Source organism: Myotis yumanensis, unplaced genomic scaffold (genome assembly GCF_028538775.1).
Source record: "Myotis yumanensis isolate MYYU_CA2020_CCGP unplaced genomic scaffold, mMyoYum1.0.hap1 SCAF_5, whole genome shotgun sequence".
NCBI lineage: Eukaryota > Metazoa > Chordata > Mammalia > Chiroptera > Vespertilionidae > Myotis > Myotis yumanensis.
The window spans coordinates 83,198,850-83,214,524 of record NW_027223756.1 but is presented as its reverse complement, the minus strand read 5'-3'; the positions used below and the strand labels follow the sequence as shown (position 1 = coordinate 83,214,524).

The 15,675-nt window shown below is 56.0% G+C and overlaps 2 protein-coding genes across 3 annotated transcripts; one reads left to right on the top strand and one right to left on the bottom strand.

Moving 5' to 3' along the window:
- The first annotated feature begins 17 nt into the window (after positions 1 to 17).
- KRI1 (KRI1 homolog) lies at positions 18 to 9,225 on the top strand. Of its 2 annotated transcripts, none has more exons than XM_070416022.1 (19): positions 18 to 123; positions 231 to 301; positions 972 to 1,077; positions 1,441 to 1,546; positions 1,801 to 1,855; positions 1,931 to 1,980; positions 2,245 to 2,341; positions 2,431 to 2,508; positions 2,800 to 2,936; positions 3,227 to 3,353; positions 3,432 to 3,527; positions 3,617 to 3,787; positions 4,766 to 4,841; positions 4,942 to 5,030; positions 5,115 to 5,241; positions 5,325 to 5,455; positions 7,383 to 7,447; positions 7,553 to 7,651; positions 8,286 to 9,225. In XM_070416022.1, exons 1-19 carry the CDS (start codon positions 30 to 32, stop codon positions 8,623 to 8,625), a joined length of 2,115 nt encoding a protein of 704 aa, XP_070272123.1. In that variant the 5' UTR covers positions 18 to 29; the 3' UTR covers positions 8,626 to 9,225. The 2 variants fall into 2 exon arrangements, with proteins under 2 accessions (XP_070272123.1, XP_070272122.1); XM_070416021.1 differs by having other exon boundaries at positions 21 to 123; positions 1,934 to 1,980.
- On the bottom strand, positions 8,016 to 15,185 carry ATG4D (autophagy related 4D cysteine peptidase). Its single transcript, XM_070416023.1, has 10 exons — positions 14,910 to 15,185; positions 14,378 to 14,461; positions 14,105 to 14,278; positions 13,553 to 13,829; positions 13,415 to 13,479; positions 11,570 to 11,700; positions 10,634 to 10,712; positions 10,481 to 10,557; positions 10,277 to 10,396; positions 8,016 to 9,421 (listed from the first exon to the last, which is right to left on the bottom strand). The coding sequence occupies exons 1-10, from the start codon at positions 15,139 to 15,141 to the stop codon at positions 9,248 to 9,250; spliced, it is 1,413 nt and encodes a 470-aa protein (XP_070272124.1). The 5' UTR covers positions 15,142 to 15,185; the 3' UTR covers positions 8,016 to 9,247.
- Positions 15,186 to 15,675: the final 490 nt, after the last annotated feature.

Sequence of the window (15,675 nt, the reverse complement as noted above, 5' to 3'; positions counted from 1 at the left end):
GCGCGTGCGCAGTGGGTCGCGCAGCCGCCATGCCGGAGCCGCGCGGGTCGTCTCCCCTGCGGGTGAACGCGGCGTTTGCCGCGCGGTACAGCCGCTACCGGGAGCGCGAGGAGCTGCAGCGGCGTGAGTTCTGGGCGCGTGCTCGCGGGGCGCCGGCGCTGCCGGCCGTCGGGAAGCGGTGGTGGGGCCGGTCCCCCCGGGCTGATCAGGGGCTCCCGTCTGTCCCGCAGTGAAGGATCGCTACCGGGACCGCGACGGCGAGGACTCCAGCTCCGAGTCGGACTCGAGCGACGAGCGCGTGGTGAGCTTCCGCACCCCGGCCCGGGCGTGCGGGCGGCATTCAAGCCCCCACCACATCCTGACCCCAAACCCCATAGCGCCGTACCGGGCCCAACCCCCACCCCGGACTCCACGAGGGACAGACAGCGCCCTCCCATCCCCGGGGCGGGGCCGAATCCCCCCCTGTCCCCTCCGTCCCCCCCCCCCCCCGTCCCCTCCCTGCTACGGGCCCACCTGCCCATCCCGCTGTGCTGGGTGTGACCACTCTGCCCTGGAAGTGGAGATCTCTGCACGTGGGGCACCAGCTTCTCCCACATCAGCCACATCTCACCTCACTGTGCAGCCGGTCCCTCCTGCTGGGCCCCGTGTCCTCTCTGTTTCCTGCCCCAGGTCGATCCATTCCCCCCCGGAAGCACGGTCCCTTTGCCTGAAGCCCTCCTGTCTCAGATCCTGTCCTGATGTGTGGCCCTCCCTCCCTTCTCCCTGTTTGACACCCTACACACCACACCTGCCTTTCCCCAGCGGGATCCCCTTCCTTTCATGTGACCTATGCCCATTCCACCTAATGTTTGCTCATCCCTCCACCCCAATCCCCACACCCTCTCAGCCCACCTGCCCTCCGTGCTTCCTGCCCTCCGTGACTCTTGCCACCTTCCTTCTGAAGTCTGCCCCCAATCCTTGTCCTGCCCTAGGAATTTGACCCCCAGCAGGAGCGAGACTTTTACAGGACACTCTCCTTGTTGAAGAAGAAGGATCCCCGGATTTACCAGGAAGATGCCACCTTCTACCAGAGGACAGGTGTGGGGCTGCTCTTCTCCAAGGTTCCTCGTGGCCTTATTGTCTGTTGTGACTATTTATTGAATCATTTTATGTCAAAAGTGCTTAGCAGAGTGTCTTAGATTATAACCCGTTGATTATAACATCAACCGTGTGCTTTGTGCTATTCAGAGGGGGAGTTACTGAGTGATCACCGCCAGGTACTGCCAGGTGGTAGCCAGTGTAACTGTTGTACAGCTGGGGACTGGTGGTTGGGGATTTGAGGCCTTCATCTAACCCTGACCCTGACCCTGACCCTGGCCCAGCCCAGTGGCATTCTCTGTCTGGGGAAGGAAGGGAGTTGTGGTTGTGGAAAATGGCAGGTGTCTTCCGATAACTCCGCAGCAACGTCCTCGGAAAGCGAGGAGGAGCTGGCAGCTGAGAAGCAAAAGAAGATGCGGCCCATGTACCTGAAGGACTATGAGAGGAAGGTTATCTTGGAGAAAGAAGGGTGAGGACAGGGCTGGGCACATACCATCCTCTGCCCTGCCTTCCCAGAGTAGGTGGATGCATGGGGGTCTTAGGGGCAGGGGTGGGAAGAAGCCAGTGACTCACCAGAGTTGAAGGAATGCCAGAGAGCATGCTCCTCTGTGATGGCCTGCACCCCTGTTGGCTCCCCCACCTGCTTCTCATAACGGCCCCCACCCACTGGGATCGGCAGACCGTGGGGAGTCTATTTTGAAGCCCCAATCCTTCCTTGCACAGCAAATATGTTGACGAGGAGAATTCAGACGGGGAGACCTCCAATCAGAGACTCCAGGTGGGTGGGGTGGAGACCGGGTTGGGGCTGAGGGATCCGGGGCTGGGCCTGAGGCCCACCGCTCCCTCTCTTTAGCAGGTCTCGTCGAAAAGTTACGTGGAAGAACAGGAACAGCTCAAGGAAAGGTGAGCTGGGCCAGCGAGTGGCCAAATGGATAGGAGACGAGGCTCTGGGTGTAGATGGGTCTGGGCTCCAATCCAGCTCTGTCACTAATGGCTGTGTGCCCTTAGGCACATACTTGCTCTCTCCATGCCTGTTTCCTGAAGTTAAATGGGGTTGATAATGCTATGTCTCAGCACCACTCTGAGCTTGTTAGGAAGAACTCCGGCTTGGTGAACAGGGTTCGGGGCTAGCCTGGCTGTTCTGAGACTTGTTCTCTCGGTGGGCAGCTTCCGAGCATTTGTGGAGGACAGTGAAGATGAGGATAGCGCCGGGGAAGGTGCCTCCGGGTTGCTTCAGAAACGCGCTAAAACCAAGGAGGAGAAGGTGGGTGCTGGGGCCCTCACTGGACTGGGGCTGGTGGCAGGGAGAGGCGCTGGGGCTCCAGCAGACCCTCAGTGCCAGCCTTCCCCCAGGCCCAGGAAGATGCTGACTACATTGAATGGCTGAAGGGGCAGAGGGAGATTCAGAACCCTGAGGCCCTGAGAGAACTGGTGAGTTTCCACACAGTCGCTGAAGGACTACACTGCTTATCCCACCTCCATCCAACCTTTTTCTAGAAAGTAACCCTCGAAGGGGTAGCTAAGAGCATATACTCTGAAAATGGGTGTGCCCCTCTCTGGGCCTCAGTTTCTACATCTATGAAATGGGAATAATGCCCCCCACCTATTTCATAGGCTGGCTGTGAAGTTTCAGTTACTTGAATCCATTTGATGCCCATGTCTGCCCCCTCCTTCCCTGCCTCTGAGTGTCTAACCTGGGTCCTGTCACCCCTTCACTCCTAGACTCACCTCAAGGAATATTGGAATAACCCAGAGTTGGACGAAGGGGAGCAGTTCCTGCGGGATTATATCCTCAACAAACGTTACGAGGAAGAGGGAGATGAGGAGGAGGAGGAGGAAGAGGAGGAGGAGGAGGAAGGGTGAGCAGTCATGTTCTCACCAGGGGCCTGGAGCCAATGCTGGCTGAAAAGGAAAGGGCATTTACTTTTGCACACACATCGTAGCAGAGTTAGTCGTTCAAGGAAGAGCCATGGAGTGTGGGCTCTGGAGCCAGGTATTCAAATCCTGACCCTGTGCCTTGGTTTGCCCATCCTTACAGTTGGGGCAACAGTGGCACCCTACTGTAGGGTTCTTGGACGATGGAATGTGTTAACAGGGCTGGTACACAGGAGCTCGGCTGACCCCAGCCTCCCTCTATCTTGTCCCTCAGGGTCCCAGGCCCCCCGGTCCAGCTCTCCATAGATGACTCCTCTGATGAAGGGGAGCTGTTTCTGAAGAAGCAGGAAGACTTCGAGCACAAGTACAATTTCCGCTTTGAGGAGCCCGACTCGGCCGTGGTGGGTAGAGCTAGGGCTTGGGAGGCCCTGGCTCGTTGGGCTCAGGCCGGAGAGCCCAGAATTATCCCTGCCCCACAGGTCAAGACCTACCCTCGGAGCATTGCGTCCTCTGTGCGCCGCAAGGACGAGCGAAGGAAGGAGAAAAGGGAGGAGATTAGGGAGCGGAAGAGGAGGGTGAGTGTGAGGGGGCGGTGAGTTCAGGAGAGCCCTTAGCTGTGGGGAGAGCCCATACCCTCCCTCTCCCTCTTGCCTGCCACCCACAGGAGAAAGCGAAAAAGCAGGAAGAACTCAAGCAGCTGAAGAACCTGAAGAGGAAGGAGATTCTGGCCAAGCTGGAGAAGCTGCGGCAGGTCACGGGCAACGAGACAGTGGGCTTTGAGGAGCGGGACCTCGAGGACGACTTCGACCCCACCCGGCATGACCAGCTCATGCAGGTATGGCCCCCACACCCCGGCCTGGCCATGCAGCCCGTGCTCAGGAGCATGGCTCTGGAATCCATTGTTTCCTGGTTGTGGGGCTAAGAGAAGTGGTTTGAGCTTGCTGAGCCTTTGTCCTTGTCTGTAAAGTGGGTCTAACCATAGCTTCTACCTCAGAGCTGTTGTAAGGATAGCTTGAGAGGAATACACATAAAAGTTTAGTTGGTAAGTGCTCAGGGAACAGTGGGTTGCTGTGTTACTTTTAAACTCATTTATTGTGCCATTCATGTTTATTGTTGTATTTGTGGGAATATAACATCAGGCCATAGAAACAGGTGATGAAGGCATGTGAGGAGCAGTGGGGACCACAGGAGCCTCAGAGAAGCCTCTGACCAAGCCTGGAAAGTGAGGGAAGGGGACTGAGGATATGTAGGTAGGCCAGGTGAAAACCAGAATGGGGGCAGGAAGCGGGGGGACTATATAGTTGGAGTTTAAGCTTCAGTTTCTCCATAAAATGGGGATACTGTCTGTCTCCTGGTGCTTGTGCAAATGTGAGGTGTAGCCAATATTGGGGATATAGTAGACGCTCAATGAATGACATGCTTAACAATATCTGCCTTTGCCAGGCCCTGCATTGGGCACTGGGGTTTCAGCCCTCGTGGAGCCCAGTGTCGGCCTTCTTAGAGCTGATGGAGTGGTGAGAGCCGGTCTGACAGTCACTATATGCCAAGCACTAGGCAGCGTAGAGGTCCTGTCCTCTCAGAGCCCTCAATCTGATGGCAGGCGTTTAACTGTATGGTTACAACCTGCCAGGCCTGAGTGGTGATGGGGACCTGCAGGGGCAGGTGGGGTCTGAGAGGAGTCCTCTGACCAGCTTTGTCAAGCCCTCTTCAGGAGCTGGGTCCTGAAGGGTGCTAGGGAGCCATGTGAGGTGCAGGGATAGAACTGTCTGGAAGGGTTGGGCCCTGCTGATCCTCCCGGTCCCTGGCCCTGCAGAAATGCTTCGGGGACGAGTACTACGGCACAATGGAGGAGGAGAAGCCACAATTTGAGGAAGAGGAAGGGTTCGAAGGTGAGGTCACTGGGCGGGGGTGGAGTGCTGGGCCTGAAGCCTGAGGTCCCGATCCTGAGCCCCCTGGGCTCATCCCTGTCTGTCTGTCCTCTGGAGCCAGATCACTGGAACTGGGACACGTGGACTGGGCTGGAGCAGGGTGGAGATTGGAGCCAGCAGGAGCTGCACTGCGAGGACCCAGACTTCAATGTAGGTGCCATGGGGAGCGGGGGTGGGCTGCCCTGGAAAGTCCCAAGGGCTGCGAGGGCTGGCCTGACCTGCATGTCTTGGCAGATGGATGCTGACTACGACCCCAGCCAGCCGCAGAAGAAGCAGCGTGAGGCCCCCTTAACGGGCAAGAAGAAGCGCAAGTCACCCTTTGCTGCAGCAGTGGGGCAGGAGAAACCTGTGTTCAACCCCAGTGAGGCCTGGTGGGCATTCTGTGGGCGAGCAGGGGCTCCGCAGGGCCAGCACATCCAGCAGCCCAGTTCTCTACCCACACAGGGGACAAGACCTTTGAGGAGTACCTGGACGAGTATTACCGGTTGGACTATGAGGACATCATCGACGACCTACCCTGTCGCTTCAAGTACCGCACTGTCGTGCCCTGTGACTTCGGGCTCAGCACAGAAGAGGTAGGGCCCCAGGCGGGTGCAGGACACTGGGAGGCACCCAGGAGGCAAGAGGGAGCTCAGAGCCAGTGGTTGCTGCCACAGGACCTGTTTCCTCATGTCAGAAATGATAGGACTACCCTGGCCAGTGGCTCAGTTGGTTAGAGCATTGTCGATACACCAGGGTTGCGGGTTCGATCCCTGGTCAGGGCACATAGAAGAATCAACCAGTGACTGCATGAATAAATGGAAAAAGTAGATGTTTCTCTCTCTCTATCTAAATTCCATTAAGTTAAAAAAATACAGGAATAATAGTGCTAATGACAGGACTGAAATTTCCTACCTCAGAGGGTTTCCATGAGATGGGGAGGGGCTTCAAACAGCCCCTTATAAATATTACAGTTGACCCTTAAACAACTGCTGGCCCCTGTGCAGTCAAAAATATGCATATAATTTTTGATTCCCCAAAAACTCAACTATAGTTGGCCCTTCATAGCTGTGGGTTTCACATCTATGGATTCAACCTTTGCAGATGCAGGCTGACTATATTAATAGCCTATTGTTGACGGGGAGCCTTACTGATTCCATAAGCAGTTGATTAACTTATTATACACATTATGTACTGTATTCTTACAATAAAGTAAATGGGGGGAAATGTTTAAAAAATTATATTTGACAAAAACCTGCATATAAATGGACCCATGCAGTTCAAACCCGTGTTGTTCAGGGGTCAACTGTACCTTTAATTATGTTACTATTCTATGTGCAGCAGGGTGGCCTTTAAGACTAGATGGGCTCTGGAACCAGATGCCCTGGATTCAAATCCTGCCTTAGCCACTCATCAGCTCTGTGACCTTGGACTTGGGCTCTGTACCTGTTTCCCATCTATAAAACAGGCCTAATGACAGCCCCTACCTCATGTCCCTGAAGCTCAAACGATGTGTGGCTCTTTATTTTTATATATATATATATATATATATATTTATTTCAGAGAGGAAGGGAGAGGGAGACAAACATTACTTATGAGAGAATCATCGATCGGCTGCTTCCTGTGCGCCCCCTACTGGGGATTGAGCCTGCAACTCCGGCATGTGCCCTGACTGGAATTGAACTGTGACCTCCTGGTTTATAGGTCGACACTCAACTGCTGAGCCACACTGGCCACACCCATGAGTGACTCTTTAGGTGGCGCTTGTCCCTTAGCTATCCATGATGGCTGTCAGTGCTTGACTATTCATGGTCAGTAAAAATAGCTGATGTTGCCCAGCTGGTGTGGCTCAGTGATTGAACATGGACCTATGAACCAGGAGGTCACGGTTCAATTCCAGGTCAGGGCACAGGCCCTGGTTTCGGGCTGGATCCTCAGTAGGGGGCATGCAGGAGGCAGCCAATCAATAATTATCTCTCATCATTGATGTTTCTATCTCCCTCACCCTCTCTGAAATCAATAAAAATATATTAAAAAAACAACTGATATCTATTGAGCTTATGCCATCTGCATTTACTCAATCTTCTCAACAACCTTCTAATAGGTTCTCAGGGGATGCCCACCTCGTAAATGAGGAATCTGAAGCCTGGAGGCAGGAGCCTGGAGGTTGAGAACATGGGCCTTACCTATAATTAGCAAATCTAGTGCTTGGCATAGAGGTCCCTGCCTTGAGGCTGCTGGGACCATGGTGCATGGGTGAGGGCTACAGGGCCCTGGAATTTGAAATCAGCCACTTCCTGGCTGTATGACTTGGGGCAAGGAACCCCTTTCTGAACCTGTTTCCCTATCTGTTGTCCTCTGCAAAAAACATTAGCCTCCACAGACATCAGTTCTCCCCCACCATCATGACATCCCTGCTGGGTGGTACCAGCAGTACCCTGCTTTGACTAATGAGGTGACTAAGGCTTAGAGTCAGAGTCCCCCCAGGGCTCACGCAGCGGGACCCCTCTCCTTCCCATGCAGATCCTTGCTGCTGACGACAAGGAGCTGAACCGGTGGTGCTCCCTGAAGAAGACCTGCATGTATAGGTGACGGGTGGGGCTGGGCCACATGTTTGGGAGGAGGGGCAGACAGGCAAGCATGGACATCTCCCTGAGCACCCAATGACACGCGTGTCCTCTGGGCACCCAAAGGTCGGAGCAGGAGGAGCTGCAGGACAAGAAGGCGTACAGCCAGAAGGCCCAGAACTCATGGAAAAAGAGGCAGATCTTCAAATCGCTCTGCTCAGAGGAGTGAGTGTTGCTTGCCCGGGGTGGGTGGGGTGCCAGGCCAGGGTTTGAGTCTCGCTCTATCAGCCATTTGTTGCATGACTTTGGGACTGGGCCCTCCCCCTCTCTGAGACCTGGGTTCAAATCCTGGCTGGGCTACAGCTATATAACCTTGGGCAAGTCATTTCCCCTCTCAGCCTATTCCCTCATTTATAAAATGGGGATAAAGATGGCTCATTTCTTGTTGGTTTTTTTTTGAGGATTAAGTGAATTTATGTGAAGTGCTTAAAACATAGTAAGTGCCGCTGGGTTTTAGCTATTGTTATCATCATGTTATTTCTTGGTCTATACAGCAGGGAGCAGAGGTAACAGGAATTCCCAGAGTTGATTTAAAGATGAAATGAGTTAATTTATGTGAATAGCTTAGTGTAAGCCCAGGCTCAAATACAAGTATTATCAGCAACACAGTCCAGCTTCAGGATTCAGTAGAAAAACCCAGTTTTGGTGTCAGACCCGTGTGAATTCCAGGCAGGCACCCGAATTGCTGCGTTGCCATCTATCTGAGCCTCTCCTCTCCTCACCTGTAAAATGGGGGATGCACACTGGGAAGGGGTCTAACTGTGCTGGCCTGGGCTGAGCCCTGACTTTCTTCCCCCAGGAAAGAGACACCCACGGAAGCCACAGGGAAGCCACAGGGAGACAAAGCCGACCCACAGGGGCAGCTGCTGGCATCTGATGGGGCCTGCAGGAAGCAGCTCCAGCCTGAGAGCCCCCTAGCACAGAAAGAGGCCGCCCCCGTGTCACCCACAGAGAAGCCAGCCCTCCAGAGGCGGAGGAGGGGCAAGAAGGCTCGACTCCTGGGCCCCACAGTGACGCTTGGAGGACAGGAGTTCAGCCGCCAGAGACTGCAGGCCTTCGGCCTCAATCCAAAAAGGCTGCATTTCCGCCTGCTGGCCCGGAAAAGGAGGAAGCAGCAGGCGCTCAAGAGCTGCCCCTGAGCTCAATGGAGAAGGCAAGGGCCTCAGATTCTCTCCCTTCAAGCAGGCCCCTGAATGCATCCCCTTATTGACTGTACAGACCCACGTGTCTCCCTGTGGGCAAGGGAGAAGTCCCTTACAGATGTGGAAGCTGAGTCTACTCCAGCTCCCCAGGAGACGTGGACATATCTCATCTTGACATACACCCTGGTCCCATCTCTCAAATGCTCTGTCTGGCCATAGCTGAGGTCAAGTCAGACGGCTTTATTGGCCCTAGGCAGCCAGTTCCCACACTGCCACCAGCCCTTACTAGGACAGGAGCTTTGAGGCCAGTGGGGGCACGAGCAGTCCAGTGCAAACTACAGTACTTGAGTCAGGCCCTGAGTGGGTGCCTGGGAGTCCATCTGCCATCCCTCCCTCCTCGCCCTGTGAGGAGGGCCCAAGTGGCAGGAGGCAGGCCTTTGGGCTCTGTCCCTGGCTTAATGGTTCCAGCCTGGAGGTTTCCTGGGCTGGTCTCAGCTGCGCTTAAGGGGGTGAGAAGTGGGAAGTACCATCACCACCAGAGGTCAAGCTCCCACATCCAGTGTGACATAAATAAAAAAATAAATAGTGTTTGTCCTATCTTCTCCCCCATCCCATCCCTTTATAAAAACACAAAGTCCTCAGAGCTGGGGCGCTTCGCCTTGAGGAGCCGCCCAGTGCGAGGGAGCTGCAGAGTTGGCTGGGAGCCGAGGTTGTCTAGGCTGTGGTCCTGAGCATGGCCCTCGGCCAGGGTGAACATGGGGTACCGCTGTGTGGCCGCGGAGGAGCTGAGGACCTGGTGGGAGGAGGGAGAAAGCAGCTCAGTACAAAAAGCAGTCGCCAGTTACCCCATAGGCACAGTTATTCTAACAGGTATATTTATAAGGTGCTTCCTGAACTCCACTCCCATCCCTCCAGGGCAGTGACCCAGGCCAGTCAATCAGCACCTTCTTCTCCCCAGGACAGTGATGGACTCTGATCAGCATGTGCCCCAAGGCAGACAATGAAAGGCAGCCCTGGGATTTCACTCCATGCTGGGAGAGCAGGGTTCCCTTCCCACGAACTTGGAGGTAGGTGCCCAGAGTGGCTGACAGCTGACCCTTGCCACAATAAGGGTAAAGCTTTGATGGGATGGACAGTAGAGCCAAGAGACAGGGAGGGGCCGAAGCCGGTTTGGCTCAGTGGATGGAGCGTCAGCCTGCGGACTGAAGGGTCCCGGGTTCGATTCCGGTCAAGGGCATGTACCTTGGTTGTGGGCACATCCCCAGTGGGGGGTGTGCAGGAGGCAGCTGATCGATGTTTCTCTCTCATCGATGTTTCTAGCTCTTTATCTCTCTCCCTTCCTCTCTGTAAAAAATCAATAAAATATATTTAAAAAAAAAAAAAAAAAAAAAAAAAAAAAAAAAGAGACAGGGAGGGTCCTGTCCTTGAGCTCCTGAATGCTGCTGTCCTCCAAGGCAGCAAAGCCCCTAACTTTTCATATTCCCCTTTTGGGTCTATTCAAAGCTGGGCTTTTGTAACACGGACAGGATGATAACCTTGACAACACAGCTTGGAAGCAACCTCCCCAGGTCTGCTGGCCTGGAGGCCTCTGTCCGTTCTCCCCTCCAGCCCTGACTCTCCCACACCTTCCACCGCTCCTCTTGCTCACCCTGGTCAGCTCTGAGCACAGTGTCTCAAACTCCTTCCTGTTTCCAGCATAGAACCCCACAGTACAGCTGGGGTCCATCTTGGTGAAGGCCATCTTGCGGGGTGAGGTGCAATGGAAGGACTGAGGCAGACAAAGAAGGGGAGCTCAGGGGGGCCCCAATTTCCTCCACATGTCCCCAACCCCACTCTGGGGATACCAGCTCACCTCCAGGGGGAAGTCAGCCTGGCTGACATCCACAGTGGGCTGGCAGTAGTGGGGGTCCAGGTAGAGCAGGGAGTCATCTGCAGGGGAGGAGGTGTAAGTGGGGCTGGGGAAGGGGGAGGTGAGGTAGGATGGAATATGATGGAGCAGGCCTACCCTGGTAGCCGATGAAATACAGCGAGTGCCGCGGCTTGCCCCCCATAATGCCCAGGCACAGCTCTGAACGCAGGAGCTCCTACAGGGAGGAGAGTGGGCAAAGGTGAGAACTCAGGGCAGGTGCTGTCAGTCTGTCAACAAATACTTAGCAAACACCCAATGTGTGCGAACCTAGGCGTGTGCTGGGCCCTGGGGAGCAGTGACTAAGGTACTATCTATGGAGCTGACATGTGTTAGACAAGGAACAAGATGAGTGAGTTGTGTGTTGGAAAGTGACTACACTGGGGAAAAAAGAAAGGAGGTAAGGAAGCCTTGAAATTATAGAGGAGTCAGGAAAGGCCTCACTAGGAGGTGATGTTTCAGCATCTTGGGAAACAGCAAATGCAAAGGCCCTGAGGCAGGTGTGTTCTAAGGACAGTAAGGAGGCCCATGTGGGTGTCTTGTAGTGAGTGAGGAGAGTGGGAGCAGATGAGGTGAAGGAAGGGACAGGGTCCTGTGGGCTGTGGGGAGAGCTCTGGCCTTTATTCTGAATGTAAACACACCAGGGTCTTTCCAGCCTTGCTGTTCCCTTTGCCTGGAACACTCCTCCTCTGGCTCTTCATGTGCCCTGGCAAGAGAGGGGCTTTCCTTGGTTGTGCAGCCACCCCCATCTGCCCTTCATCACTAGTTTTTGTTCCTTTACAGTCCGAGTTGTAACTCCCAGGGTGTCTACTTGGTTCCAGATTCACTGCTTGTCATTAGAATGTTCACCCCCCCAAAAGGCACAAATTTTTGCCTGTTTACGTCTGAATCCTCAGCAGCTGAGAGAGCACTTGGCACATAATAGGTGCCCTGTGATTATTGGATAAACAGATGAAGGAAGCACACATACCTAACCCAAACTGAAAGAACCCAGAGGGCTTCTGGGGGAGACGTGGTGAATCTGGCTGAACCTACCTTCACGCAGGGCACATACACGGGATTGAGGGTCTCCCCACCCAGCCGCACAGGCACCAGGATGACCACAGACTTCCACTCCGCTGTGCAGTCTGGCCGAGCCACCAGGCGGGCCACATCTGCTTTGTACACTGGAAGGGCAGGGCGGAAGGTCATCTTGCTAACCTTCAAGCTTCAGAGAGTGACCCTCCAACCCCAGGGTCCAATCTCATCCAAGCAACCCCTTGGGGGTGACACTCCCATTGTCAGTGGAGAAGGAAGTATTCTCAGAACCCCCAAACTCCCCTAGACAATCCCAGGGCCCCCATTTCACAGAGAGCAACCAAGACCCTAAGAGTCGTATGAAGAACGTACTCCCAGGAGGAGGTGGAGCCTTCCCCAAAGCCTGGAGCCTAGCCCCAATCCCAGGCCCGACTGGTCCTCACTGACTCAGTTTCTGGGTTTGCCAATACGGAGATGGGAGCACAGCGCAGTCCTCAACCAATGTCCCTGTGTGTCCCTCCTCCTCAAAGTCTCATCTGCAGCTGTTCATTCTCCTCCTCCTTCCTTGCTGGTACCCAGAGAAGTGGATCCAACCCTTTCTGGAGACACAGCTGCTATGATCTGAATGCTAGAGTCCCCTAAAATTTGTATGTAGAAATCCTAATCCCAAGGTGATAGCCTTTGAGAGGTGATTATGTCATTTGAGGCTGGACCCCCCAAGAATGGGATAAGTACTCTTATAAAAGAGGTACCCCCCCAATTTTTAAAAACGATGTATATTGACAGATGTTAACTAGATTTAGTGTGGTAATCATTTCACCATGTTCAGGGTGGGGCAAGAGTAGGTATACAGTCATGAGTATATGAAAAAGAGCTTACTCTTGTACTATTATTAATTGCATTATTTTCCATACGAACAACTGTAAACTTTTGCCCCACCCTGTATATAAATATCAAATCATGATATTACATACCTGAAACTAATATATTGTTATAGGTCAGTTATACCTGAACGGAAAAACAAAACAAAATGAGACCCCAGAGAGCTTGCTTGCCCAATCTGACATGTGAGCACACAGCAAAGCAAGCCAGGGAATGGGCTCCCACTGACACCAAATCTGTCTGCATCTTGATCTTGGACTTTCGAGCCTGAGAATTATGAAAAATAAATTCCTGTTGTTTATAAGCCACCTGGTCTGTGCTATTTTTGTTGTAGCAGCCTAAACAGATTAAGACAATAGCTCTCTGTGAAAATCGAACCTTGTCCCAAACCCCTACAATTTTCATAAAAATTTAGTTTTTGTAGCTTCCCTGATACCAATTCTTTTATTTTTTAAAATATTTTTATTGATATCAGAGAGGAAGGGAGAGGGGGAGAGAGATAGAAACATCAATGATGAAGAGAATCATCGATCGGCTGCCTCATGCACGCCCCCTACTGGGGATCGAGCCCACACCCAGACCTGTGCCCTTGACCAGAATCGAACCTGGGACCTTTCAGTCTGTTCGCTGACGCTCTATCCACTGAGCCAAACCAGCTAGGGCTCACTTAGTTCTTATAACAACACTACAAGGCAGAGAAGACCAGACTTTTGTACATGTTAGAGCTGTTTACAGGAAGAGTTAAAAGTCCTTAAGTCCTTTATTCTATCCTTGTGGAGAAGCCCCTGAAGCTTGCTCTCCTGGATCTAGAGGCAGTAGAGGGATCCTGAGCATCTGTCCCGAGTAGGCCTTGAATCCTTTGCAAGGGTCCCTCTGACCCAGAACTGTTTCAGCCCCTGAGAAAGGCGGGTCCTAAGAGGCAGCCGCAGTAGTGACTGGCTCAGGATGAGAACCCCATGATCTTGGTTAGCAGCCCCTTACCTGTGCAATCCTGAGACACGTACACCACCAGGCGGGTGACCTCTGAGCAGCGCTCCACAGCTTTCCTGGGGGCCGGAAGAAAGGCTTGAGTTCCTTGGGGTACCCAGTGGCTCCCATGTCCCCTGCCGTGGTCCTCACCTGAGTATATGTGCCACAAGGGATGGCCCATACCAGTCACCTGCCTTCTTGCCCCAGCTCTGTCCGAGCTCCACCAGCTGGTGTAGGCCGAAGGGGGCCTGGGGGTGGTCAGCGAACCAGGACACAATCTGCCGATGCCAGCGTTCCTGCTCCAGCTCAGGGGCGCCCTGGGCCCAGCGTGGGGGCTTCCAGTGGGCCAGCCCATGGTGCCGGTTGGGAGAGGCCAACCCTGACGGCTCAGGGGGGCTCAGGCCTGCACCCTCCGCCCATGTCCAGTCTGGTGGGATGGAATCAATAGTCAACCAATGCCAGTGTGTGGGGGTCACAGTTCCCATTTACTCACGCTTTACACCCAATTCTAATGCCCCTGAGACTCCACGTTTAACAATTCTCACATTCCTGAAACATAAACAACTCTAACTCCCTTGGGGCAGAACTTACTTTCTACGTAATTCTGACGTGACTTTAAACTTTATTTACAAACAATTCTCACCCTGCTGACTTATGCGGTTGGCTCATAGCCTGGTGTGCCCTGCCCCCTCCGCCTCTCACCTCTGGGCAGGAAATGCAGCAGGAGGCCCTGTGCCAGCATCATCTGCCCACTTCGCAACATGCAGCCCCAGCCACAGTCGGAGGTCAGGCAGCCCCCAGCCAAGGGCGGGAAGTCCCGGCGGTAGGTGAGCCACAGGCGGGACGCGAAGTCCCGCTGGAAACGCTGGATGTCACCTGTAAGAGCAGGTGTGTCAGCGGCCACACAGACATCTGGGGGGGGGGGCTCCCCCAACTCTGGCCTGGGGCCGCCAGCTCGCCAGCTCGCCAGCTCACCCTCACTCTCGAAGCAGTAGCGGCGGCCACAGAGGTGGACGCTGGAGATCTTGCTGAAGCTGGTCCGGCTTTTGACTGTCCAACCTGTGGAGCAGCAGCGAGATGGCGGTTCTCACACAGTCGTCATGGCAGCGACGGCTCCCGTCTGTGAAACGGGACCATCCCCTGGCCCGGCTCAGGGTGGCCCCGGGGGACCCAGCCCCGTCCTCTCGGGATGAAGGAAGGCAGGTCTGACTGTCGCACCCATTTCACAGACGGGAAAGGTGGAGGCACAAGGAAGTAAAAGGGCTGCTCAAGGTCACGGGGAGGGGGCATTTGGAAACACTTTCCCTGTAGGACCTGCCGGGCCGGGCGGGCGGGGCCGCAGGTGCCTCCGGGGGAGCGAATGGTGGGAACCGGATGCGGGGCGAGGACTGGGGCCAGGACGCCCCCCGCCCCCCGCTCTCCTTCTCACCCCGCCCCGCCCCCCGGCTCCAGGCCCCCAACCCGGCCCCCGCCCGGCCCCCGCCCGGCCCCGCCCGGCCCCGCTCACCGTACTTGACGTTGTTCCAGGCGGTCAGGAACTTCGCCTTGAACTTGTCCACCTCGCCCGGCTCCCCGGGGGCGGCTCCGGACGGGCCCAGCGCGGGGCCGCCGGCTCCGGGGGGCGCCAGGCCGTTGGGGTCCGGGCCTCGGGGCGCCCGCGCCCGGCGGGCCTCGGGGCGGCGCGCGTCCTCCGGGCCCCCGCGGCGGTACTGCGCGGCGGCCGGCGACACGGGGTGCATGGGCGCCGGTCCCGGGTCCGGCCGGAGCGCCCGGGAGGCTCTAGTCCGTCCCCGCCGCGGCCGCCAGGCCCCCGGGCCCGGCGCGGGGCGCTGTCCCCGCCGCCGCCGCCATCTTAGCGGCGCTGCCCGAGGACGAGGCGGCGGGCGTGCCCCTCCGACGCCCCGCCCCGCCCCGGTTCCCGTCCGACGCCCCGCCCCCAGCCCCGCCCCGGCCCCGCCCCGGTTCCCGTCCGACGCCCCGCCCCCAGCCCCGGCCCCGCCCCGCCCCGGTTCCCGTCCGACGCCCCGCCCCCAGCCCCGCCCCGCCCCGGTTCCCGGCCGGTGGCCCCCCGCCCCCGCCTTATCGCGGCGCCCAGGCGCGCCGAGCCCTGCGAGTCCTTATCGAGGCCCCGAGCGGGAAGCGCCGCCCCCGCCCCGCCTCCTGCCGCGCGGGGCACCCTCCGCCCCTCGGGCCCGGGCGGGGGGCAGACCTGTGCGTGACGCCCCTCCCCTCCCCTCCCCTCCCCTCCCTTCCCCCTCCGTGTGCCTCGGTTT

Bases quoted from the DNA above. Each gene is read 5' to 3' on its own strand.
- ATG4D (XM_070416023.1), bottom strand. From the start codon at position 15,141: ATGCACCCCGTGTCGCCGGCCGCCGCGCAGTACCGCCGCGGGGGCCCG. The intron at 13,480-13,552 runs GTGAGGACCACG...TCCGGCCCCCAG, and splicing joins CTTGTGGCACATATACTCAG to GAAAGCTGTGGAGCGCTGCT. The intron at 9,422-10,276 runs GTGAGCAAGAGG...TCCTCCCACCAG, and splicing joins TGTGCTCAGAGCTGACCAGG to GTCCTCAGCTCCTCCGCGGC.
- KRI1 (XM_070416022.1), top strand. From the start codon at position 30: ATGCCGGAGCCGCGCGGGTCGTCTCCCCTGCGGGTGAACGCGGCGTTT. The intron at 124-230 runs GTGAGTTCTGGG...TCTGTCCCGCAG, and splicing joins GCGCGAGGAGCTGCAGCGGC to TGAAGGATCGCTACCGGGAC. The intron at 4,842-4,941 runs GTGAGGTCACTG...CTCTGGAGCCAG, and splicing joins GGAAGAGGAAGGGTTCGAAG to ATCACTGGAACTGGGACACG.